Source organism: Zootoca vivipara, chromosome 1, assembly GCF_963506605.1.
Source record: "Zootoca vivipara chromosome 1, rZooViv1.1, whole genome shotgun sequence".
NCBI classification, from domain to species: domain Eukaryota; kingdom Metazoa; phylum Chordata; class Lepidosauria; order Squamata; family Lacertidae; genus Zootoca; species Zootoca vivipara.
Window position 1 is genome coordinate 3,558,958 of NC_083276.1, and position 27,116 is coordinate 3,586,073.

The window sequence follows — 27,116 nt, forward strand, 5'->3', positions numbered from 1 at the left end:
CGGTTTGCCCATCTATGGGCACCATAAAATGGCCGCTGCTGGCGCCGGAAATAGCTTCTACGCATGCCCAGCGGCCATCTTAGAGGTGGCAATCTTGGAGATAGCTGCATAGCCACCCCTGAGATGGCCGCTGGACAACATCCGGTGCAACTTCCGGTGCCACTGCTGCTGCTGCTAATCCCTATAGCTGTCAAGTTCTCCCCCTTTTTAAGGGAAATTCCCTTATGCTGAATAGGCTTCCTCGCGAGAAAATGGAAAACTTGACAGCTATGCTAATCCTGTATTTTTCTGTGGGAGACTTGGCAGGTATGCTTAGGAGTATGAACGGGGGGAAGAGAATCAAGCAGCAACCTGGAGGAATCCGCTCGGATCGTTCTCCTTGATGACCTCCAAGCAGTATTCCATGAGTCCCGTCGTCTGGCGTAGTTTCACTGTGCAGTGGGAGATCTGGTCCCGCACCACCTGCAATGAGACACACAAGACAGCAATGTTTCTAGAGCTGGGAGCCATGAGCTGTTCTATCTCTGTACCACTGTCCAGCCCAGACACTGAGGTCCAGCTCTGAGGGCCTTCTGGCGGATCCCTCCCTGTGAGAAGTGGGGTTACAGGGAACCAGGCAGAGGGCCTTCTCGGTGGTGGCGCCTGCCCTGTGGAACACCCTCCTGTCAGATGTCAAGGAAAGAAACAACTATCTGACTTTTAGAAGACATCTGAAGGTAGCCCTGTTTAGAGAAGTTTTCAATGTTTGATGTTTTATCGTGTTTTTAATATTCTGTTGGGAGCCGTCCAGAGTGGCTGGGGAAACCCAATCAGATGGGCGGGGTATAAATAATAAAATTGTTGTTGTTGTTGTTGTTGTTGTTGTTGTTGTTGTTGTTGTTGTTGTATAAAATGAGGCTGTGGCTGGACCAAGGGAACCAACTGTAATGGGGCAGGCATTGCAAGAAACCCAGCGGATCACCTAGTTCTCTCATTAGTCACTCCCCATTGAATCTGGCTGGCACCTGAGAGCCTGGGGGTTCTTGACTGTGCTGTTCAGAAGCACCATGTATGACTGGTGCAGAAGAGGACAAGGCTTGCTCAGCCCGAAGGCTCTGGGATACTCGCATGAGAACTTGTGGGGTCATCTGAGCACCTTGCTTCTCTAGCTTCCCAGAGCCTCCTCACTGAGCGATGTGGGATGGAACACTGGGGCAGACAAGTCACAACAGTTCCTAGAGTGTCCACTAAGAGGGACTCACCTGGAGGGACACCTGACTAAGTTCCTGTTCCTCCAGATAAGCAGATGAGATGGATTAGCTGGCAGACAAAAGCCCCTAGCTAGCAGCCATTCTCTCTCTTAGCCTTTTCTCCTTCAACGGGAACATATCTCCAGAGAATCTCCAGTTAGGATGGTTCTCCCTCTTGGCCTGCTGCCAAGAGAGAGACCAGATGGAGCCTCACTTTACTAAGTAGACTCCAGATGTAGATATTTGTAACTTTTCTACGTAAGCCTGCCTTTCTGAGATTATGCTGTTAACTCAGGATGTCATGTGAGTAAACTCTATCTTATTTTAATACTATTGTGTCGTGTATTTCTTTTAAGAGGGACAAGGGGATTTGCCAGGAAGTATAATATTGAGCTCACACTTTGCTGCGCACAAAAGGTGAATATCACTCTGCTGATATTGGAAGCTTGCTAACACAAACTTGGATAGGATCTATCTAATAATATATCCTACCTAATCCACATCCCCAACATTCCCACAAGTGAACCTTGTTCAGCGTGTTAAGGCTTTGTTGGAAACCAGTGGGGGGAGGAATGATCCCCCAGGCATAACTCAGGAATGTTTCCAGCCTGGCTCTCCGACGCCTTCATGACCCGTAGCTTGCAGACACTAAGAACTCATGGAAGGTCAATGCTGGAAGCTTCAGAAGAAATAAAAGGAAGCCCTTCTTCACTCAGTGCAGAGTTAAACTAGGGAACTCCCTCCTGCAAGAGGCAGTGGTGGCCCCCAATCTAGATGGCTTGAAAAGAGGATTAGATGGCTCTGCTCTACCTCCACAATCAGAGGCAGCAATGATTCTGTTATGTATTCAGTGATCTGTGGTGCCTGAGCTTGAGTCTGGACTAGGGATTCTGAGCCCTTGTGTTCTGATTCGACACATGATATCCAATCACAGAACATTTCAGCATTTGGGGCTCTGCCATTGGGCCTTAAACTCTGACTTAGGATTCGCAGCTTGGAAGTTTAGACAGCCAATCACGTTGAGAGTGGGAGTGGCCCAGGCCTCCAGAAATGTATTTAAGCAGTTGCTTTGCCCCTCTTGTCCTGTTCTGTAGTTCAACAAAGGTTCTCGCTGTTACCGCTTTGTCTTGCCTCGTGGGAACCCACCTCCACTTCAGCTTCAGGTCCTGCTTGCAGGCCTCACACAGGCATCTGCTTGGCCACTGTGAGAACAGGATGCTGGGCTACATGGACCATTGGCCTGATCCAGCAGATGCTCTTCTAAAGTTCTGGTACAGCAGTACTGCACGCATCCAGTAGGAGGGGCTCGCACATTGTGTTGCTTCTTCACAATTACATTTGACATTTGAGTTCATGCAAGTTTCTGCAAAGCTGCAGAAAATGAGGACATGAGGTCATTAACACATGGATTCCGAATGGCAGCCCGGATATCAGAGTCTCGCCAATGGTAGACTTGTGGAAAGACAGCAGCTATTGCCATTCCTGGCCTGGGAGGGTCTTGCCACAGTAATTCATGTGTCCTCTTTTTCCAGGACACGTCCTCTTTTTCAGGGGTAAAATTTGGGACAAATTGCATTTCTTTGCTTTGAATGGCCATCAGAGCGTCCTCTTTTTTTGCTCTTCCAAAATACGGCAACCTGACTTACATCAAGACTGGATGAGTGCAATGCACTCTATGTGCGGCTTCCCTCGTGCTTGGTGGTGCAGAATGTTGCAGCACAATTGCTGACAAGAACGAGACATACCCAGCATGGAACACCTGTGCTCAGAGATCTGCACCGCTTGCCGATCTGCTACTGGGACAAGTTCAAGGTGTTGCTCTTAGTCTACAAAGCCCTTAATAACTCAGGGCCAATATACCTACGAGATCTCCTTACCCGACATCTGCCCCATCGACCATTTCAGTTGATGGAATTGGCAGTACTACACCTGACACTCTTGAGAGTCCCATGGACTGCAAGAAGATCAAACCTATCCATTCTGAAGGAAATCAGCCCTGAGTGCTCACTGGAAGGACAGATCCTGAAGCTGAGGCTCCAAGACTTTGGCCACCTCATGAGAAGAGAAGACTCCCTGGAAAAGACCCTGATGTTGGGAAAGATTGAGGGCACTAGGAGAAGGGGACGACAGAGGATGAGATGGCTGGACAGTGTTCTCGAAGCTGCCAACATGAGTTTGACCAAACTGCGGGAGGCAGTGGAAGACAGGAGTGCCTGGCGTGCTCTGGTCCATGGGGCCACAAAGAGTCGGACACGACTAAACGACTAAACAACAACAACATCTGCCACATAACACACACTCCACATTTCTGTATTTTAGTGTTTTGTTGGAAGCCGCCCAGAATGGCTGGGGGAACCCGGCCTTCTTCTTCTTCTTCTTCTTCTTCTTCTTCTTCTTCTTCTTCTTCTTCTTCTTCTTCTTCTTCTTCTTCTTCTTCTTCTTCTCTTCTTCTAAGAACTCAATTCTTTAGTATGGCAGCGCCTATACTTTGGACCCCCCTCCCTCTTGGTATCAAGCAGGGACCTTCACTGTATTCTTTTTGGCGCCTGCTAAAACATTCTTGTTCAGGCTAAGCCTACCTAGATGCTTAGAAATGCTAATGTGAATTTTGACCTGTTGTAGTATTTTAACTTCTAGCATGTTTAAAAGTATTGTAAATGTTTTTGTTGCTTTATCTTTTTGTAAGCCGCTTTGTGGGTTTTTCTGTTTGTTTGTTTTTTACAAACAACCAGTTTATAAATTGTACGAAATAAATATAAATAAAATATACAGACCCAGTTTGAGTGGCACCCCCTTGGCCTTTTCTTTTTAACTGAAGTCAATGTGTCCCAGTAATTTGCTCCCCTTTGCAAATGTTGATGTCGACTCAACGTTCAAATATTTGCCAGTTGTTTGATGTCTACATTAATGCTATTCGATTTCAATGTTTGCTACCTGGTGGTAGGCAGTTGGCAGCATGCAGTGGCATTTGGGTGCTTAATTTCATTTATTACAGGACATGCAATGGCATTCAGCATAAGGCAGCTTCCTCTGTTCTTATAAAACCTCTAGCCTAAGGACAAGTAAGCAAAGCCTTGAAAGAGCCTTCCCTTTCATTGCAACGGCCTCCGGTAATGCTCTTTGTGGAGATGAGCCCAGCCCTGGAGAGCGAGATTGCAAATATGGGATTTGCGGGGGAAACCATCTTTTATCTCCTTATCTTCTTTACAGCTTAAGTCGAGGTTCCTGCTCTTCCTAGATAATGAAATATCTCGCCTCTCCACTCAAAGTTGACGCTTTCAGAATATTATCGAAGGAGCCACCATCTGCTCTGCACACAGGCTCCATGGTTATAAATCACAGGGTGATGGATGCTCTGTCTCAGGTATGGCAAGGAAGGAGTTTCAAGGGCTCCGGAATTCAATAATGGCTCTTAGCTTCACAGAAGGAGGTTCAACACAGTCCCAGCGGGGCCTTAACTGGTGTTGGGGGACAGAGCTGTAGCCTGTGAGGTTAGGGCTTGACCTGGGTCAGGGGTGACTCCTGACCTATGACCTTTTTATAACCTCAACAGCAAGCCCAGTTGAAGGCCAACATGTCTGTACAATAATACATTACAGACAAAATCTGCAAAGGACTTGATATGCACTGCCTCCGGTTCAGCACTGCCTCCGGTCCAGCTGCCTCTAATTCTCTTGAATAAGGCCCATTCCACACTTCATATTTAGTGTGGTCTCATACCACTTTAAATAGCCATTGCTCCCCCCCACACACATCCCGAGAATCCTGGGAACTGTAGTTTGCTATTCCACTCAGAGAGCTACAATTCCCAGGGTTTCCTGGAGAAAGAGATCGATTATTAAACCACTTTGGGAACTGTAGCTCTGTGAGGGCATATTTGCAATACAGTACCAGACATCTCTCATCCCTTTCAACAAACCTTTGAATCAAAGAATCATAAAGTGGGAAGGTACTACAAGAGCCTGCAATGAAGAATCTCAGCTAAAGCATTCGTGACTGATGTCCATCCAAAGGTAAAGGTAAAGAACCCCTGACAGTTAAGTCCAGATGCAGACGACTCACCACAGTTCAAGAAGGATACTGACAAACTGGAACGTGTCCAGATGAGGGCAACCAAAATGGTCAAAGGCCTGGAAACGATGCCTTATGAGGAACGGCTTAGGGAGCTGGGTATGTTTAGCCTGGAGAAGAGAAGGTTAAGGGGTGATATGATAGCCATGTTCAAATATATGAAAGGATGTCATATGGAGGAGGGAGAAAGATTGTTTTCTGCTACTCCAGAGAAGCGGACACGGAGCAATGGATTCAAACTACAAGAAAGAAGATTCCACCTAAACATTAGGAAGCACTTCCTGACAGTAAGAGCTGTTCGGCAGTGGAATTTGCTACCAAGGAGTGTGGTGGAGTCTCCTTCTTTGGAGGTCTTTAAGCAGAGGCTTGACAGGCATATGTCAAGAATGCTTTGATGGTGTTTCCTGCTTGGCAGGGGGTTGGACTGGATGACCCTTGTGGTCTCTTCCAACTCTATGATTCTATGATTCTATGATTCTATGACTCTCGGGCTGTGGCACTCATCTCGCTTTACAGGCTGAGGGAGCTGCCGTTTGTCCGCAGATTTTCCAGGTCATGATGTGGCCAGCATGACTAAGCCGCTTCTGGCACAACAGAACACCGAAACCAGAACAGCACACGGAAATGCCATTTACCTTCCCGCCGGAGCAGTACCTATTTATCTACTTGCACTTTTTGGCGTGCTTTTGAACTGCTAGGGTGGCAGGAGCTGGGACTGAGCAACGGGAGCTCACCCCGTCACGGGGATTCGAACCACCGATCTTCTGATCGGCAAGCCCAAGAGGCTCAGTGGTTTAGACCACAGCGCCACCTGCTTCCCTGATGGCCATCCAACCCCTGGTTAAAAGCCTCCAAGGAAGGAGAGTCCACCACCTCCCAAGGGAGACGGTTCCACTGCTGAACAGCTATTCCTGATGTTTAGTCGGAATCTCCTTTCTTGTAGCTGAAATCCATTGGTTTGGGACCTACCCTTCAAAGCAGGAGAAAACAAGCTTGCTCCCTCCTCCAGGTAACAGCCCTTAAGATATTTCAAGATGGCTCTCATATCTCCTCTCAGTTTCCTCTTTTTCAGGCTAAACAGCCCCAACTCCCTCAAACATTCCTTCTAAGGCTTGGTTCAGACCCTTTATCATCTTGGTTGTGTTCTCTGCAAACATTCCTGTTTGTCAACATCCTTAAATTGTAGTGCCCAGATCTGGACACAGTACTCCAGGTGTGGCCTGACCAAGGCAGAATCGAGCAGGGCTATGACGTCCCTTGATCTGGACACTACAAAACCTTGGCCCTACAAAGAGTTAAAAACTGGCCCGGGGAATTTTGTGCATTATTTAAAACCCAGCCTCTGAGCTATAGAAAAGAGAAATGCTGCACTCTAAATAAATGATGCTCATAAAACAATGCAAATATATTTTACATAATTAGTGCCACATTATGCATGGTTATTTATTGTTCTGCATCATTTATGATGCTGGGCGCTGGAGAGCGAATAAGTTGTTCTAGTAAGTCCCAAAGCCCAGCATCACTGGAAGTCGCACTCGGCCCTTCTCCAGCCCCAGGCACTCTTCCCATGTCCATAAGGGCTAGAAACTTGCTTTCATTCAAAAACAAAAGCGTACGTTTCAGGTATGGAAAATCCAGTCCTCAGTAAAAATGCAGGGAGTTAAAAACTTGCAAGTCCACACAGGGCTGTCATACGCCCAGATTTTCCTGGACATTAACAGGATTTCAGAGGCAGAAGTGATGTCTGGAGGGAATTTCCAAAAGGCGGTACTTTGTCCTGGATCTTAGGGAAGTCAATCGAAAAATCACTTTGTTTTTAACATTTTTGTAAAAAAAAAAAAAAAGCTCAAAATCTTTGGGGGTGTCATTTGAAGGCAGCCCTGTTTAGGGATGTTTTTAATGTTTAATGCCGTGTTGTGTTTTTAATATTCGGTTGGGAGACACCCAGAATGGCTGGGGAAACCCAGCCAGATCGGGGGGTATAAACAATATTATTATATTATTATATTATATTATATTATATTATATTATATTATATTATATTATAATGGAAGAATACAGCAGGAAGATCCTAGAAATGGGTCTATTTAATTTTAGAAAAAATTGATGGATTTGTGTTTCACTGTTCTACATTCACTCTGAATTAATTTCCATTTATTTCAGTGGATTTTGTTATAGAAGGCTTAGAGGAAATACTGCATCAGGAAGTTAAAGGTAAAGGGACCCCTGACCATTAGGTCCAGTCGTGACTGACTCTGAGGTTGCGCACTCATCTCGCTCTATAGGCCAAAGGAGCCGGCGTATAGCTTCCAGGTCATGTGGCCAGCATGACAAAGCCGCTTCTGGCAAACCAGAGCAGCACATGGAAACGCCGTTCACCTTCCCGCTGTAGCGGTTCCTATTTATCTACTTGCATTTTGTGGTGCTTTCGAACTGCTAGGTTGGCAGGAGCTGGGACCAAGCAACGGGAGCTCACCCCGTCACGGGGATTCAAACCGCCGACCTTCTGATCAGCAAGCCCTAGGCTCAGTGGTTTAACCCACAGCGCCACCTGGAAGATGGTGGAATTTCAAATCTAAGACCAACAAATGTGCATATGGTATGACCCAAATGAGTTCTGCCTCTGGGCCACAATGAAGTACTCAAATGCTCAACGCAACTTTATAGCTCATAAAACAATCCAGCAGGCAGAGAAGACGGGGAGCCGGGGGGGGGGGGGGCTGGGTACTCATTACTGAGGGGTGATGTTGTGTAAATAACTGCTCAAGGGAACTCAAGTTACATCCAACTCCTTTAAGAGACCCCAAAGCTCATTATCAGCTTTGCAAACGTCATCTGTTTCTTCTTCCTGAGCTTCTCTCCTCTCTCTGTCTCTCTCTCTCTCTCTCTCTCTCTCTCACACACACACACACACACACACACCACTCTTCTAATCAGAACAAGCTGAAGGAACACTGTCATTTCACAATCTTGGAGCCTTCACAGGTTGTATGATTCAGATAAAGAGCAGAACCCAGCATCTTGAGAACTGCAGCGATCATTTCTTCATATCCGAACTCTGTGATCTGAGGCCGTTCTTTGAGTGCCCTCTCCACACGGGGTCTGGAGGGTGGCAACACGAGAACGGCATGCCTTCCAACATTTCTCTGATGGAAATAGGGGCGCCCCGTTCCATAAGGATAGTTTTTCAAATTACACCCCTTTACAAATTATACCCCCCACATCTTACTGGGTTGCCCCGGCCACTCTGGGCAGCTTCCAAAATATATAAAAACATAATAAAGCATTAAACATTTTTAAAGCAATGACAAACCTAGACAGCATCTTAAAAAGCAGAGACATCACCTTGCCGACAAAGGTCCGTATAGTTAAAGCTATGGTTTTCCCAGTAGTGATGTATGGAAGTGAGAGTTGGACCATAAAGAAGGCTGATCGCCGAAGAATTGATGCTTTTGAATTATGGTGCTGGAGGAGACTCTTGAGAGTCCCATGGACTGCAAGAAGATCAAACCTATCCATTCTTAAGGAAATCAGCCCTTAGTGCTCCCTGGAAGGACGGATCGTGAAGCTGAGGCTCCAATACTTTGGCCACCTCATGAGAAGAGAAGAATCCTTGGAAAAGACCCTGATGTTGGGAAAGATGGAGGGCACTAGGAGAAGGGGACGACAGAGGACAAGATGGTTGGACAGTGTTCTCGAAGCTACGAACATGAGTTTGACCAAACTGCGTGAGGCAGTGCAAGACAGGAGTGCCTGGCGTGCTATGGTCCATGGGGTCACGAAGAGTCGGACACGACTAAACAACAACAACATACAGGATTGCCTTCAGACGGCTCGGGGGTCGGATAACTCTCTACCCTCCAACATTTCCCAATGAAAATAGGGGTGTCCTAAGGAAAAGTGTGACATTCCGGGATCAAATCAGAAACCAGGACGGCTTCTCTAAATCAGGGAGGTCCCTGGAAAATAGGGACACTTGGAGGGTCTGGAACAGGGCCTTCCCTGTAGTGGCTCCCCATTTGTAGAATGCTCTGGGGGGGCTCACAATAGAATATTAAAAACACGATAAGACATCAAACATTAAAAATTTCCTTAAACTTCTTAATCTCTGGGTCACAGCTTCGAGCCCTACGTTGGGCAAAAATATTTCTGCATTGCAAGGGGTTGGAGCAGATACCCCTTGGGCTCCCTTTCCAACTCTGCGATTCTATGGTTCAGTTTGCATCTACCACCCCACCCCAAACACTGCACAGGGCAACAGAGAAACTTGTTGCAGGCCCTGCTGCATTCTACTGTAAGGAGCGACACGGGTTTGCTTGGAAGAGACATCTAAGTTCTGCTCTGAAAATGCCAGCGGTGTTGGAAGACACACAGAGAAAGGTCTAAGGGAAGGATGAGGAGGGAAAGCCAAAAGCTCGGAGCTGGACGCCCCTGTCATGCAGGGAAACCTATTGGAATCCTCTGCTGAATAGACAAAAATGTGTTTGAATTTACTGGGCTGGAAAACATCTCAGCCCTGCTGCCTTTGCCTATTCCCAGGGGGAGAGACTTTTGGCTCTGGTCGACCCAGTTAGGAGCAACCCTCTTCCTCCGTTCAGCCTGCCCTGCCTGTGTTGCAGCGGCGCGCTGAAAATGCCCGGGAGACGGACTCTCTCCTCCCTCCGCTACTCCATTTCCTTTCCATCAATTCTCTTGTGCAGCTGCAAACCCCCTCCTGGGAAAGGAGCTCTAACCTTTTCTGGGAGGGGAGTGTGCACAGCACACAGGCAGCTGCCCTCCATCTCCAAGGTCAGTCCTCCCAGGGCTTATCAGTTGCTGCTGGTCCTCGGCATGCCACACACACACCGCCATCCCTCCCTCCGTCTCCGGGTGTTTCTATGGCAACTGTTGCCACGGCAGTTTCCAGGCCCCCTCCCTCCCATGGTGGCTGCACCCTCATCCCTAAATCATCCCAGTTCTCTAATCATGCCTGCGTGCGCTGGAGGGGGGGTGGGGGTCCAGGGTGGAGCAGGGAGATGCCACGCTCTGCTATCCCTGAATTGTGTGTGTGTAGGCAAGTGTGCAGGGACCCAGGTGGCGCTGTGGTTAAACCACTGAGCCTAGGGCTTGCTGATCAGAAGGTCGGCGGTTCGAATCTCTGCGATGGGGTGAGCTCCCGTTGCTTGGTCCCAGCTCCTGCCAACCTACCAGTAGCAGTTCGAAACCACGTAAAAATGCAAGTAGATAAATAGGTACCGCTACAGCGGGAAGGTAAACGGCGTTTCCATGTGCTGCTCTGGTTTGCCAGAAGCGGCTTTGTCATGCTGGCCACATGAGCTGGAAGCTATACGCCGGCTCCCTCTGCCAATAATGCGAGATGAGCGCACAACTCCAGAGTCGGTCACGACTGGACCTAATGGTCAGGGGTCCTGTGAAAGACAGAACTTACAGGCAGGTCCCCTCCCATCTTAAGCAGCAGCTCATCTCCCAGCGGGAGTGCTAGTGGGGAGGGAGAGATCTCAAGCGGAGATTCAGGAAGTGGTGACCGAGGCTCAGTGTGGGAAGGGAAGTGGGAGGCAAGGGAAGAAGACCAGTCCCACCAACCCCGGAACTGAGAAGGAAATGACGGGGGCGGAGATTCAGTATCCCTAGACTTCTTTGCTGGAGGAAAACGCGCAAATCTCCATTCGGAGGTTCTGACCCCTAACTGACAACATGTACATAGTACTGCTCTGCACTGTAAATAATCTGGACTAAATAAAAGAATGAAAAGACAACACCTGGAGGAGTCGTTACTCTAGAGTAGCCACTACCGCGTCTGTGACAGGTCCCTTTACCTTTACCTAGGCAAGTGTGCAGGCTTGAGGCGATGGCAGTTGAAATCCAAAACAACTGGAGGGCACCAGTTTGGTGAAACCTGTCCCAAAGACAGGGCATTAGCTCTCACAAATGTAGAGAGGCAGCTACCTATATGGATCTATATTTTAGGGATGCGGGTGGCGCTGTGGTCCCTGGGCTTGCCGATCGGAAGGTCGGCGGTTCGAATGCCCGCAATGAAGTGAGCTCCTGTTGCTCTGTCCCAGCTCCTGCCAACCTAGCAGTTCAAAAGCACGCCAGTGCGAGTAGATAAATAGGTACCGCTGTGGCAGGAAGGTAAACGGTGTTTCCATGCACTCTGGTTTCTGCCAGCGGTTTAGTCCTGCTGGCCACATGACCCGGCAAAGCTGTCTGTGGACAAACGCCGGCTCCCTCAGCCTGAAAGCGAGATGAGCGCCGCAACCCCATAATCACCTTTGACTGGACATAACCGTCCAGGGGTCCTTGACTTTTTTCCTTTATGGATCTCATCTCACCAACGTCACTCTGCCCTCAGCCAGCCCCCACCTGCTTATCTTCTTTATTACAATCAGTTAGAAGAACATCAGAAGAGCTGTGCTGGACCACGATGATGGCCCACTGAGTCTGGCATCCTCTTCTCCCAGTGGGCAACCAGTAGCCCCAATGGGAAACCCACAAGTAGGACCCAAGCACAAGGGTACTCTCCCCTCCTGCGACTGTCTCCCATCTGTGTCCATCCCCCATGTCAACCTTGCTGGCCGTTCTTGTCCAAGGGCCGTGTGGTGCCCCCAGATGCTCCATCGTCACCACCCTCACCCCAGACCAACCTTCTGTTGGATTTTTTGAATAGTCAAGTTACTTTAGAGCCGGTCTAATGTAAATACTGTCTGTTTAAGAGAAACAGGTGCAGGTGATTTCTGTTAATTGCCCAGAGGCGTGGGCTCTGCTCCTTGTATATAAGGCTCTGCCAGAAAGCCTTCTGCATCTCTTAGTTAGATCTTTCAGTTTGATCACTCTCTCAGTTGTTCTCAGTTTAAGAGATTCCTTAGTTGAATCTTAGTATGAGAGTTGCTTAGTTATAATGCTAAAGGTAAAGGGACCCCTGACCATTAGGTCCAGTCGTGACCGACTCTGGGGTTGCGCGCTCAGCTCACATTATTGGCCGAGGGAGCCGGCGTATAGCTTCCAGGTCATGTGGCCAGCATGACAAAGCTGCTTCTGGCAAACCAGAGCAGCACATGGAAACGCCGTTTACCTTCCCACTGTAGCGGTTCCTATTTATCTACTTGCACTTTGACGTGCTTTCGAACTGCTAGGTTGGCAGGAGCTGGGACCAAGCAACGGGAGCTCACCCCGTCACAGGGATTCGAACCGCCGACCTTCTGATCAGCAAGCCCTAGGCTCAGTGGTTTAACCACAGCGCCACCTGGGTCCCAGTTATAATGCTAGTTTGCTGTTAATTCTCGGGTAGTTTAATGGGAGGTTTGTGGGAGGTTTCGAAATGTGGATAGATAACATTGCTAAGAGAGAAAGCATTTATCTTTAGTTTAAAGTCTCTTTAGAGTCAGTTTGTTTTTCAGTTAAAGAAACCCAACCGTTTGTATTTTCATCTGCATACTTTTACAAGTGTGCAGCTAGTAAGGGGTTTCATATAAGGGAGATAATTCCCTACGCTCTTGGTGGTGTTTTCTTAGCCAGGTCGACTTCTGACTGTGTATACTCTGCGTGAAGCGTACTTTAAAGGGCCGCTGTAAAACTGGGATATATGATTTAGGTTAAGCAGGTTTCAATATCCAGTTTTCTCCAATATTATTCTTATCATATATAGATTATTATTCCAATACCTTCAGCTTGTGCTCATGTTCCTTGTTGACCCGCGTCAACAGCTGAGCTTTCCTCCGGTTGAGGGCATCAATGAGGGCATCACACTGGGCGACGAGGCAGGCTTCAAACTCCACGCTGTTCTCCTGTGGGGCAAAAAACCCGTCAGATGGTCCCAGTGACGGGGACAGTTGAAGCAGCTCCCACTACATGGTCTTGTCCTCGTGCAAGTCTATCCTGACTTGGTGCCCTCCAGATGTTGCAGAGTAGGATTCACATCAGTCCCAGGGGGTATGGCTGATGAGAGAAGAAGCCCCAAACATCTGGAGGGCTCCAGGTTGGGGAAGGCTCTCCTGAGCTGCATGAAGATTCCCCAAGACCCCCTGGAGGTGGTGGGTATTGACTAAGAAACGTACAGATTTTGTGCACAGATGATGTGCACATTCTCCAGGAGGCCTAGTGAATGTGCACAATGGCTGGCTGTTATGCACATTTACCGCTCAACTAAGGGCTCACCCACACTTTTGCTTGTCCATTGCCTAGAAAGCACGGGCCTGAGCAGTTTCCACCTTGCCCTGCTCCCTCCCCAGGAAAAAACCCAGTCTTTAGCTCTAAATCGGAACAAAGAGGAATCTGTGCAAAAACCTGATTACTGTTTGCTCCAACTGAGCGCTATGGAGCAGTTTTGCCTGGAGGTGGGAGAAGCAGTGGGACAGAAGGAAGTGTGGATCAGGGCCAGATTAAGACCTTTAGAGACCCTAGGCACTTAAAGGATTTGCGTGCCCTGTATATATATCTAATTCAAAATAAATACCATAATAAACCATGACATACATTTTCACGTTTTGAAATGAAACAAAACCTACAGTAAAATGGAAAATAATGTTTATTTTTGTCTACTTCCACTTTATTTATATCTGAAAAAAATTCTCCTGCTTTTTCTAATTGTAGTCTTTGACCAGATCCTCAAAACTAATCTTATGTAAAACATCTGTTTCTATACTTAGTTGAGATAATAAGGCATCCAGCCTGCCTTGTTGAATAGTTGTTCTGTTGGGATTTTAAATATATGTACTTCAGCTGAGAAAATGAATGCTCAGCTGAGCCATTTGGGACCATGAACGTTAAAAAATCCAGCAATGGAAAATATCTGCGGTGCCCCTCCTCCTTCCCTTGATGCCCTAAGCCAGGCATCCCCAAACTTCGGCCCTCCAGATGTTTTGGACTACAATTCCCAGCATCCCCAACCACTGGTCCTGTTAGCTAGGGATCATGGGAGTTGTAGGCCAAAACATCTGGAGGGCCGCAGTTTGGGGATGCCTGCCCTAAGCGCTTGCTTATTTTGCTTAATGGTTAATCCTGCCCTGGTGTGGCTCAGCCCTTACATTACCCCTCCTCCACACAAAAATGGGTAACACACTCGAGATACCCGGGCAAAAATCAGGCCCTTACAATCGAAGAGCATCTCTGTGCTGCCTTGAGAAAGCAGGGCTCCTAGGGGGCTCGGGGGGGGGGGTGGAGGGAGGGGTGGAAGGAAACCCAATCATAAAAATGGATCTCCTTTAGATGGTTGCACCTCACAGGTTCCTCTTGTGGCAGGAGGGGGCCTGTGAGGTGGCGACACGAAGAAGGAGGGAAACAATGTCGATTTTAAAGAAAAAGATTTGAAATTAAGAATAAGAAATCCGCTATAATTATATTAAGAAATTATGAAAACCAGGAAGAGGGGATCTGAGGAAGTCACAAATACACTGTGTAGCAAAGTAAGAAATGGATACTTTTAATTGTTTGTTTGTGTGTGTGTTATGTGTTATGTTGAAGGATCTCTAGTAAGGGCTGGGGGGGAATCCAAACCTTATCGCTCCTTTTATCTTGGGGCCTCTTGGTGGCAGGGGGGGCCAGGGGTGAAGGAGGGGGGGAGGACAAACTCAGCTTTAACATGGACTACCTTCGACTCTCAACACTTGCAGGATCTACTGGTGGCAGAAGTGGACTTGTGGGGGGGGGAGGGAAGGTGGATGGATATGTTTTTTTATTTTGTATGTTTTGTCTTGTTTATTGCGCTATTATATAAAAATTAATAAAAATTATTATTATTTAAAAAAAAGAGAAAGCAGGGCTCCTGCAAAACATCTCCCGCCTTTCAAACCCATTCCTGGAGATCAAACTCCTTGACTGAAACAGTTGTGTGTCTCCATCCACAGCAGGAGTTTTCTTGGCAGGGATACTGGAGTGGCTTGCCAGTTCCTTCTCCAGGGTTTATTTAACTTATATGCAGAATTCATCATGCGAAAGGCTGGACTAGATGAATCCCAAGCCGGAATTAAGATTGCCGGAAGAAATATCAACAACCTCAGATATGCAGATGACACAACCTTGATGGCAGAAAGCGAGGAGGAATTAAAGAACCTTTTAATGAGGGTGAAAGAGGAGAGCGCAAAATATGGTCTGAAGCTCAACATCAAAAAAACCAAGATCATGGCCACTGGTCCCATCACCTCCTGGCAAATAGAAGGGGAAGAAATGGAGGCAGTGAGAGATTTTACTTTCTTGGGCTCCTTGATCAATGCAGATGGTGACAGCAGTCACGAAATTAAAAGACGCCTTCTTCTTGGGAGAAAAGCAATGACAAACCTAGACAGCATCTTAAAAAGCAGAGACATCACCTTGCCAACAAAGGTCCGTATAGTTAAAGCTATGGTTTTCCCAGTAGTGATGTATGGAAGTGAGAGCTGGACCATAAAGAAGGCTGATCACCGAAGAATTGATGCTTTTGAATTATGGTGCTGGAGGAGACTCTTGAGAGTCCCATGGACTGCGAGAAGATCAAACCTATCCATTCTTAAGGAAATCAGCCCTGAGTGCTCCCTGGAAGGACAGATTGTGAAGCTGAGGCTCCAATACTTTGGCCACCTCATGAGAAGAGAAGAATCCTTGGAAAAGACCCTGATGTTGGGAAAGATTGAGGGCACTAGGAGAAGGGGACGACAGAGGACAAGATGGTTGGACAGTGTTCTCGAAGCTACGAACATGAGTTTGACCAAACTGCGGGAGGCAGTGGAAGACAGGAGTGCCTGGTGTGCTATGGTCCGTGGGGTCACGAAGAGTCGGACATGACTAAACGACTAAACAACAACAACAACAACAACACCCACAGCAGGGCTGTTCTGTTCGGTGAGGCAGGATTAGTCCCAGGAGGGATGACTAACATCAAGGCATACAAAGTGGGGCGAGGCAGCAGCGGCCACAGGGCTGAAGGAAGAAGCGATGTATGGAGAAGTAGGGGTGGGGGTTTAATTTGGAAATGGCTGTGATGGACGATGACTCCACAGCTTAATGGGGAACGGCGGGGTGCGGGGAGGAGCAGCCTTCCTGGAAACCAAAGCCAGCCATCCACAATGCAGGAGCCACACTTTCAATCAATCCCGCATGGAAACCCCACCAGCCACATTTGCAGAGATGTTATCAGGCTTGGCTGGGGGGCAGGGAGGCTGCACAGAGAATAATTGCCTTGGCTATGCCATATCGACAGAAGATGCTGCATAACAGCACCCAACGCCTCTCCATCTTGCCTAAATACTACTTTGGGAGGGGGGATTTAAATTGTCTGATGGTGATATTATTTTAAACTATATACCAGCTGCCTGGGGTTTGACAAAGGGTCAATGTAAACGGACTCCCCACGCCCTGCGAAAAGACCGATATTATTTCATCGGAAAGATAATAACGCCAGGGCTCATTTCGATCAATGGGTGAAAGAGATGGCGACTCTAGCAACATACGAACGGATGGCTTTTAAACACAGACTGCGTGCAGATAAATATTTGGAATCAGTTCATAAAAAGCATAATGCCGTGTTAAGAATTTGTTGGGTTAATTCTACTACTTTTGTGCAGGGTTTGGTTTTTTTTTGGAGCAGGAACTTGTGGGAACCAAGTTCACTTACCTTTTTAAAATTAAAAATAATAATAATTGTGGGGGGGGGGCAGGCTGGAATGGATGTAAAACCCAACGCCTGAGCCAAAAATCCATTTATATCTGCAATCAATAAAGTTGTGGCCATTTCTAATCCAGATCGTTGTCTGCTTGAGTTTATGAATCACACCTTACATTTAGCCCATGCCTGGGGGTGGGGGAGGCACTGCGACTGGGCCCGCAATAAACGAAAAAACAAACAAGCTTTGTGGTAAGTTTCCTTGCCTTTTTCATTTTCACTGAATTTTTTTAAATGAAATATAAATATTTTTAAAACCCTCTCCCCCTTACATAAATGGCATGGTCCAACAGAGCAAGCTTTGCCAATCTTGTGCAAGCCAGCTGTTTTAGGCCACAGCTCTCATTAACCCCAGGGCTGAAAGGACTTCCATTGCACAGAAAAAGCACATGACTTTCTCCCCTAAAATGAACCCTGGGAATAATAATAATAATAATAATAATAATAATAATAATAATAATAATTTATTATTTATACCCCGGCCATCTGGCTGGGTTTCCCCAGCCACGATGGGCTGCTTCCAGCAAAATAATAAAATACAATAATTCATCAAATATTAAAAGCTTCCCTAAACAGGGCTGCCTTGAGATGCCTTCTAAAGGTCTGGTAATTGTTGTTCTCTTTGACCTCTGGTGGGAGGGCATTCCACAGGGTGGGTGCCACTACCGAGAAGGCCCTCTGCCTGGTTCCCTGTAACTTAGCTTCTCGTAGCGAGGGAACCGCCAGAAGGCCCTCGGCACTGGACCTCAGTGTCCGGGCAGAACGATGGGGGAGGAGACACTCCTTCAGGTATACTGGACCGAGGCCGTTTAGGGCTTTCAAGGTCAGCACCAACACTTTGAATTGAACCATAGTTTCCTCCTCACAGAACTGCAGTTCCCAGGACCTTTAACAAACTATGAGTTGCCGGGAACCATGGGAGGGGAGAATGCTGCTCTCGCGTTCGAATCCTGCTTGCTCATTTCCCACAAGCATCTGGGTGGCCACAGTGAGAGCAGGAGGATGCTGGACTCGATGGGCCATTGGCCTGATCCAGCACGTTCATCTCATGCTCATAACCATTCCTAGGATACTTTGGGGAAAGTCATGTGCTTGAGATGCACATTGGATGTCTTAAACTAGGGATGGTTTAAATTATGGTGTGGATCTGCCCCCAGTCTTCATGGTCGGGGGCTGATGGGAGTTCTAATCCAAAACAGCTGGAGGGCATCTGTTTAGGGGGCTAGGGATCCAATTTGGGCTTTCGGTTTCAGGTCCCCAAATGCCGCATGCCAGCTCCCATTTCCACCTGGCGGATTCAAGAACGTACCTGGATCTGCTGCACCATATTCCGTAGTTGCACCAGGAATTCTTTGGCCTCTTTTGCTCTGTCTGAGAGTCCATTCAGCGCCTGAGACAGCTGGCTCTGTGGGGGGGGGGAGGAGGAAAAATCTGGGTTAGAAGATAGGACCCCATTTCCCAGAAAAAGTGCAGGCTGGTTTTAGCTGCTCCAGATGTGAGACTGACATTTACTCAATTTGTCACAATTTGATTTACTGAAAGACGTTTAGATTTTGTAAATGCAGCATAAAAACAAGCAGTGTCATTAAAACAAAACTACCACCCAAAACCGGCAGCGTAAAAGCACACAAAACCAAACAGAAATTCAGGGGATTCGGGTACGTAAATCAGAGTCAGGGTCTTATGGGTCTGCGGAAGCCTCTGCACATGCTCAGAGAGCTCATCGTTCTCGCACCTGCACCAGGGCTGGGCCGCAACATTCTAGGTAGGTTATGGAGCCAAATATTCCAAGCAGCTCAGAATTGCAGCAGCTCGTTCAGCCAATGATTAGCAGGAGGCAAATTTCACAGAAAGCAGAAAATAATTCAGATCCCACAACCCATTACAATCCACTGTGCTGCTTCCCAGTGGGGTTCTTGCTCATATTTCCAGCCAGAATTTTACCAGCCCACTCAGAATGCTTAAGTCACCAGGTTAGCAGGATTGTAAAGCCAGAACAAAATTAAGTGATTGGGGTTTTTCAAAATTTTCCCACTTACCAAAAGAAAAAAGAAAAAGAAAAAGGCAATGTTACAGAAGAGACACTCTGATCAAAGTCGCTCCCCCCCCCATGTTGATTTACTGCAACCTGTGGCTAGAAAAATGCACTCTGCACATACTCAGATACACTACAGGGTGAGGGCATGTTGCAAAAAGCGGATTTCTTTCTGTGCAGAGGAAGGGCCTGTAGAAGAAAACATAGAAACAGCCCCTATCTTCAAAGATCATAGAATCATAGAGTTGGAAGAGACCACCAGGGCCATCCAGTCCAACCCCCTGCCAAGCAGGAAACACCATCAAAGCATTCCTGACAGATGGCTGTCAAGCCTCCGCTTAAAGACCTCCAAAGAAGGAGACTCCACCACACTCCTTGGCAGCAAATTCCACTGCCGAACAGCTCTTACTGTCAGGAAGTTCTTCCTAATGTTTAGGTGGAATCGTCTTTCTTGTAGTTTGAATCTATTGCTCCTTGTCCGCTTCTCTGGAACAGCAGAAAACAATCTTTCTCCCTCCTCCATATGACATCCTTTTATATATTTGAACATGGCTATCATATCACCCCTTAACCTTCTCTTCTCCAGGCTAAACATACCCAGCTCCCTAAGCCGTTCCTCATAAGGCATCGTTTCCAGGCCTTTGACCATTTGGGTTTCCCTTCTCTGGACACGTTCCAGCTTGTCAGTATCCTTCTTGAACTGTGGTGCCCAGAACTGGACACAGTATTCCAGGTGAGGTCTGACCAGAGCAGAATACAGTGGTACTATTACTTCCCTTGATCTAGATGCTATACTCCTATTGATGCAGCCCAGAATTGCATTGGCTTTTTTAGCTGCTGCATCACACTGTTGACTCATGTCAAGTTTGTGGTCTACCAAGACTCCTAGATCCTTTTCACATGTACTGCTCTCAAGCCAGGTGTCTCCCATCCTGTATTTGTGCCTTTCATTTTTTTTGCCCAAGTGTAGTACTTTACATTTCTCCCTGTTAAAATTCATCTTGTTTGCTTTGGCCCAGTTGTCTAATCTGTTAGGTCATTTTGAAGTGTGATCCTGTCCTCTGGGGTGTTAGCCACCCCTCCCAATATGGTGTCAAACTTGCTCAGGATGCCCTCAAGCCCATCATCCAAGTCATTGATAAAGATGTTGATTAAGACTGGGCCCAAGACAGATGCCATTGGCAGATGTGACATAGTATAGTGGTCTTCAGCCCAGGAAAGGGACATCTAGCTAGATTTGACACTGGCATCAACCCCTCCCATGAAAAAGAAACCCAGCCCCCAATGTGCCCCCTCACATGCAGACATGATGGATTTAACCATTATGAATAGATAGCGGTGATATCTGAAAGAGAAAGGGAATCAGAAGTCATCAATTGCTCCTTATCCTTTCTTAGCTCTCTGGACCAGCGCTTCTTCCTTCTCTAATTCTTAAAGGGACAGCATCCTTTTTGACAGTCAATATTCTTCTTGACAGGGACCAGGTGGCGCTGTGGTTAAACCACTGAGCCTAGGGCTTGCTGACCAGAAGGTCAGCGGTTCGAATCCCTGCAACGGGGTGAGCTCCCGTTGCTCGGTCCCAGCTCCTGCCAACCTAGCAGTTTGAAAGCACATCAAAATGCAAGTAGATAAATAGGAACCACTATAGCGGAAAGGTAAACGGTGTTTCCGTGCGCTGCTCTGGTTTGCCAGAAGCGGCTTTGTCATGCTGGCCCCATGACCTGGAAGCTATACGCCGGCTCCCTCGGCCAATAATGTGAGATGAGCGCGCAACCCCAGAGTCGGTCACGACTGGACCTAATGGTCAGGGGTCCCTTTACCTTTACCTTATTCTTCTTGACAGCACCTGTTCGTCATGTGCTCTGCGATTCAGGACACAGGTGCATTTTTGGCCCCAGGGACAGATGCAACTGCAGCTATAGGTCCCTGTTTTTTAAAAGGGTCCCTGCTACGCCACTATCCCTGACCCAGCCCCTTTCCAGGGGAGGCCATTTGTCTAGCCTCTTGGGAAGGAGAAGGCAAAGGCACTGACTGGAGGAAGAATTTCCTTCCTGATCTTTTGCACGCTCTCAGGCGCCAGTTTGATTGCTGAAGCGGCGGGCGAGGAAACAGTAAATGGAGCCCGGGCTGCTGAAACAATTACTCATCCTGGCAACTAACCTCCTCGCAATCAATTGCTTCCACATTATGTAAAGTGGGTGTCCTGGATTCACTGCACGGCTGGTTCCTGAGGTGCATCAAAGCAGACATGGAGGCTTTTTCAGTGACAAGGAGCCGCTGGAAGATTTATGCCAGGAATTCAGAGGCAAATGGCTGGTAGCACAAAAGCAAGGGAAGGGGGAATGCTTAGTGGTGAAGCATCTGCTTTGTATGCAAAAGGTTCCTGGAACATTGGAACATGAGAAGCTGCCTTATTCCATAGAATCATAGAGTTGGAAAGGACCCAATAAATGTTGGAAACGTAAGGGCCTTCTCGGTGGTGGCACCTGCCCTGTGGAACGCCCTCTCAACAGATGTCAAAAAGGAAAACAACTACCAGACTTTTAGAAGACATCTGAAGGCAGCCCTGTTCAGGGAGGCTTTTAATGTTTAATAGATTACTGTGTTTTATTTTTCTGTTGGAAGCCGCTCAGAGTGGCTGGGGAAACCCAGCCAGATGGGTGGGGTATAAATAAAATATTATTATTATTATTATTATTAGGAAAAAGAAGGTACTTTTTACCATATGTGGTGGGAATGCAAGAAAGTAAAGGACTTTTGGGAAATGATTTATAATCAGATTTTTAAAATGTTGAAATATACATTTGTAAAAAAAAAACCCAACAAAAAACAAAAAACACCCAGAAGCCCTTTTGCTTGGTATTGTAGGTACAGAGATTCATAAGCATGATAAAAAAGAAATTGTTTTTATGTGCGACAACTGCAGCAAGAATACTATTAGCCCAACGATGGAAGCAGGAAGGAATACCAACAAAAGAAGAGTGGCAGGTGAAAGTGGTGGATTATGCTGAGTTGGCAAAATTAACTGGGAAAATTCGGAACCAGCAAGACCAGACTTTCCTGAAGGACTGGAAGAAATTCATGATACATTTGAAAGACAATTGTAATCAATTGACTTCGCTTATAGGGTTACAATAAGTTTTGTAAAGAGAACTATATGAATTATTGCGAAAGAGGACTAAGAAGGAGTTTATTTAGGATTAGGATTTTACAGCAATAACTATTAAAATAAAATGCAAAATTAAAAAGAAGATAGAAAACCATCAGTTGAGGTTGATGGAAGTCCTAGGCTGTGATAGCCAAAGGTCTGTTATGTTGTTTAAAATGGGATGCTATGCTTGGAAAACATGTGTAAAAACCAATAAAAAATTATATTTTTTTAAAAAAGAGTTGGAAGGGACCCAAGGGTTATCTAGTCCAACCCTCTGCAATGGAGGAATCTCAACTAAAGCATCCAAGGAAGATGGCCATCCAATCTCTGCTTTAAAACCTTGAAGCAAGGAGAGTCCACCACCTCCCATCAGAAAGTAAACACGGCGTCAGACCATTGGTCCAATTACCTCAGTATTGTCTGCACTGACTGGCAGCAGCTCTCCAGGGTTCCTCTCCTGCAGATTAAACCTGGGACCTTCTGCATGCAAGGCATGTGATCTACTACTTTGCTGGGGCCCCTCCACTGGTTCAACCCCAGGCAGCATCTCCAGGTAGGGCTTGGAGAGAACCTTGCCCGTCCGTGTAGACAATACTGAGCTAGCGGGACCAATGCTCTGACTCTGCACAAGGCAGCTTTCTATTTAAATTTTACATTCTTATGTCCTGATAGAGTTTTCTGCACACCCAGTCTCTTTTCCGCTTGCATTAACAGATTTTGGAGAAGGAACAAAGATCACCAGTGTGCAGTGACCGGAAATTCGTCTAGGTTAAAGCGCTTTTCTCCTCTCCCGCACTTCAATCTTGGAAAAGGAGCTGGTGTCCTAGGATAGATCGGGGATGTGAAGGGGGGAGGGCACCCAGGCTTAACGAAGTAGAAAATGACCTTACAGTTGCCTCTCTAAAGGGTGTGTGGAAAAACCTAATGCAATCCTTTGTCAATTTTTTTCTGGGTAATTTATAGCAACAAGATCATTAAGTTGGAGAGCTAATCAACGGAGGATTCTCTAATTAAAATGACGCCACTCATCAGCCCTGCTCCCACTCAATTCTCCCACCCACCCCACGCAAGTAACATGGAAAAACACAGGGTGGGGGCACGGACAAGAAGCTTCAGGGTGAAGATTTCCCAAGGAATACAAAACTAGACACAATCAAGAAATACACAAACTAGATACAGGTGACACCCTCCGCCATTTAGATTTCAGAAAGAGAGAGGGAATTCTCAGCAAATGTAAAGTCCTATTTAGCTAATGCTGTTCTAGGTTGCATCAACAGGGAGCTGGGTATGTTTAGCCTGGAGAAGAGAAGGTTAAGGGGTGATATGATAGCCATGTTCAAATATATAAAAGGATGGCATATAGAAGAAAGAAGATTCCACCTAAACATTAGGAAGAACTTCCTGACAGTAAGAGCTGTTCAGTAGTGGAATTTGCTACCAAGGAGTGTGGTGGAGTCTCCTTCTTTGGAGGTCTTTAAGCAGAGGCTTGACAGGCATATGTCAAGAATGCTTTGATGGTGTTTCCTGCTCGGCAGGGGGTTGGGCTGGGTGGCCCTTGTGGTCTCTTCCAACTCTACGATTCTATGATTCTTATCAAGCTCATTTTTGAGCTCAATCCGAGTCACATGTGGCTTCCAGAAAAGACTGCATAGGTGAGGCTACACACCTGTAAATGGACCCCACATTCAAACTTGTGAATATCCAACAAAGCTGGATGTTGGAAGATTCAGGACAGATAAAAGGCAGTACTTATTCACACAGTTAAACTACGAAACTCCCTTCTACCGGAGGCAGCGATGGCAACCAATTTGGATGGTTTTCAAGGAGAATTAGACAAATTCATGAAGGGAAGGGCTACTACCATAGCCAAGACGACTGTACTATGCCTTGCCAATTGGAGGCAGCAAGGCTTCTGAATAGCAGTTTAAGGAGACCACGAGAGGGGAGAATTTTGGGATCCTGCTCTGCTGGTTTCCCACAGGCATCTTGGACGACTGTGAGAACAGAATGGCAACTTAAATTGATGGAATATACGCAGCTTGCAGACCTAACATATAGAATAAAAAGGAAGAAGAACATACGTTTAAAGAAGACTAGGAAATGTTTATTGAATATATGGAGGAAAATTACGCTCATTTGAAAACATGGGCAGCATTAAGGTAAATTCAACAGTGTAAATACGTTTTGAATACTGAATGGTTTGGTTTATATCAAATATGCAGGGATTTATGTTTTGCAAAATGAACCATGGAAAGAGAAGAAGGGGAGCCGCTGGTATCTTAAGGATGTAAAAATGAGTATTTTAAATGGTAAAACAGAAAATTTAATAAAAATTATAGGGGGGACGGGGACGGACAGGGTGTTGGACTAGATGGGCCAAGGCTCATGTGACATTCTCATGTTCGACACCAGCAAGCCTCTCGAATTCACAGCCAGGAAACTCCCTGGCGGAATTAAATAAGCAATGGGAATGCTGAAGGCCGGGATGCCTCCACAATGCACTGGGGGGGGGGAGTGAGAGAAAAGTACATTATTTCCTGGAGATTGCACACCAGGCATGATGACGTCAACCTCTGTAACATTTGCAGCCGCTTCCCCATTCATCCCAAGAGGCTTTCACTCAATGGCTCAGCCTGCTGGAGGATTAGCAGCGGGTTTTTTCAGACAGCTGCTCCCGAGAAGGCAAGGCTGGGTGGGCTTCGCAGCTCTGGGAGGGGGGCCAAGCGGCTTGCTGGGATGCTTGATTTGTGGAAATTGCACAGGGCTTCTGCCTAAGCCGCCCACCCCTCCTCCTTTTGGCCTTTTGCAACCCATTAAAGGATTCCAGCACTCTGGGTGGGGGTGGGGGGCTCTTGGGCCAGCCGCTTCTGCAAAAGAAGACTTGTGCTCAGATGACCTTGGAGAAGGAAGGAGTGTGTGTGTGTGTGTGTGTGTGTGTGTGTGTGTGTGTGTGTGTCTTTCGGTTCTGGAGGAGGCCGCCCAGATTGTAATTTAGCAGGCCATCTTTTGTGCTTGGAAAACCAAAGTGTTGCTTCGGGGAGAAATGAGATTACTGGAGCAGAGCGAAGGAAGGCACCTCTGGGGAGGGAGTGAAGGGAAGGGGGGGGGAGCAGAGAGAGGAGGAAGGGAAAGAAGAGGCAGAGAGAGAGAGAGAGAGAAAGCAGACAGAGTAAGATCAGCCAGAATACAGCAGCAGCTAAAGGACCCTGACTCTGGATTCGAATGGGAAGCAGAGGGTAGACGACGATGAACAGGGCATTTTAATTTGTTCCACAGAGAGGAGGGTATTGATTTCTCCTCTGTATGAGTGATGCTCTTTCCACACTTGAAAGAGAATAAAAACCCACAGTCTCAATTCTTGTGTTTTGGGATGTGATGTTACATCTCCTACCTGTTAATTTCTGCCTTTGGTTTTCATAGAATCATAGAATCATAGAGTTGGAAGAGACCACAAGGGCCATCCAGTCCAACCCCCTGCCAAGCAGGAAACACCATCAAAGCATTCTTGACATATGCCTGTCAAGCCTCTGCTTAAAGACCTCCAAAGAAAGAGACTCCACCACACTCCTTGGTAGCAAATTCCACTGCCAAACAGCTCTTACTGTCAGGAAGTTCTTCCTGATGTTTAGGTGGAATCTTCTTTCTTGAAGTTTGAATCCATTGCTCCGTGTCCGCTTCTCTGGAGCAGCAGAAAGCAACCTTTCTCCCTCCTCCATATGACATCCTTTCATATATTTGAACATGGCTATCATATCACCCCTTAACCTTCTCTTCTCCAGGCTAAACATACCCAGCTCATTGCGTTTATATCCCACCTTTTTCTCCAGGGAACTCAAGGCGGCTTATATGCTTCTTCCCCCTCCTCAGTTTATCTCCACAACCCTGTGAGGTAGGTTGGGCCCAAGGTCACCCAGTGAGATTCATGGCCAAGTGGGGATTTGAACCCTGCTTTACCCTGGGTCCTAGTCTAACTCTCTACCCACTACACCACACTGGCTTGCTGTCATGAACTGGCAGGACGACGGGGAGAAGGAGGAAGCGGTGGAATAGGATCCTGGCGAGGGGTGTGGCCGGAACTGGGACACGCCAAGGCAAGCTGGGGATGGGGAAGGAGAAGTTGGGGTAGGACAGGCTGCAAGGGACGGAGGAGGAATGGGTCTTCTGAACCTTCCCAAAGGCAGGAGGATAGTATTGATTTAGAACAGTGGTTTGCAGAGGGACATTTTCCAGAAGGGAGAAGCTTGGAAATACTGGGTGAGGAACAGTGGGCGAGGAGCAGTTAGAAGACTAAACACCAAGAGAGAAATAGCTGGCAGATTCAGTATCCTTGAACAGCATTCCTGACCCACCCCCTTCGCCTAAGACTAGATGGGCTCTGATGGGAGGGCGTTCCACAGGGCGGGTTCCACCACCAAGAAGGCCCTCTGCCTGGTTCCCAATAACCTCACATCTCGCAGTGAGGGAATGGCTAGAAGGCCCTCGGAGCTGGACCTCGGTGTCTTGGCTGAACGATGGGGGTGGAGACACTCCTTCAGGTATACTGGGCCGAGGCTGTTTAGGGTGTGGGATGGAACACTGGGGCAGACAAGTCACAACAGTTCCTAGAGTGTCCACTAAGAGGAACTCACCTGGGGGAACACCTAAGTTCCTCCAGATATGCAGATGAGATGGATTAGCTGGCAGACAAAAGCTCCCAGCCAGCAGCCATTCTCTGTCTTAGCCATTTCTCCTTCGATGGGAACACATCTCCAGAGAATCTCCAGTTAGGATGGTTCTCCCTCTTGGCCTGCAGCCAAGAGAGAGACCAAATGGAGCCTCACTTTACTAAGTAGTCTCCAGATGTACATAGTTGTAACTTTTCTACGTAAGCCCGTCTTTCTGAGATTATGCTGTTAACTCAGGATGAAACTGTAAGTAAGCTATCTTATTTTATAAACACTGTGTTGTGTATTTCTTTTAAAAGGGACAAAGGGGACTTTGCCAGGAAGTATAATATTG

General features: G+C 47.1%; 1 protein-coding gene across 24 annotated transcripts in view; it reads right to left on the reverse strand.

Annotated features, from left to right (window-relative positions):
* TRIM9 (tripartite motif containing 9) overlaps positions 1-27,116 on the reverse strand; it is a 67,365-nt gene that overhangs the window by 25,587 nt on the left and 14,662 nt on the right. For 20 of the 24 annotated variants that reach the window (XM_060277146.1, XM_060277073.1, XM_060276918.1 and 17 more), the window contains exons 2-4: positions 18,242-18,337; positions 12,962-13,084; positions 352-462 (exon numbers count right to left, since the gene is read on the reverse strand). In XM_060277146.1, the coding sequence (XP_060133129.1) occupies positions 352-462; positions 12,962-13,084; positions 18,242-18,337 (330 nt within the window). The remainder of the gene's footprint in view (positions 1-351; positions 463-12,961; positions 13,085-18,241; positions 18,338-27,116) is intronic. The other 4 variants (XM_060277173.1, XM_060277116.1, XM_060276992.1 and 1 more) reach the window with 2 other exon arrangements.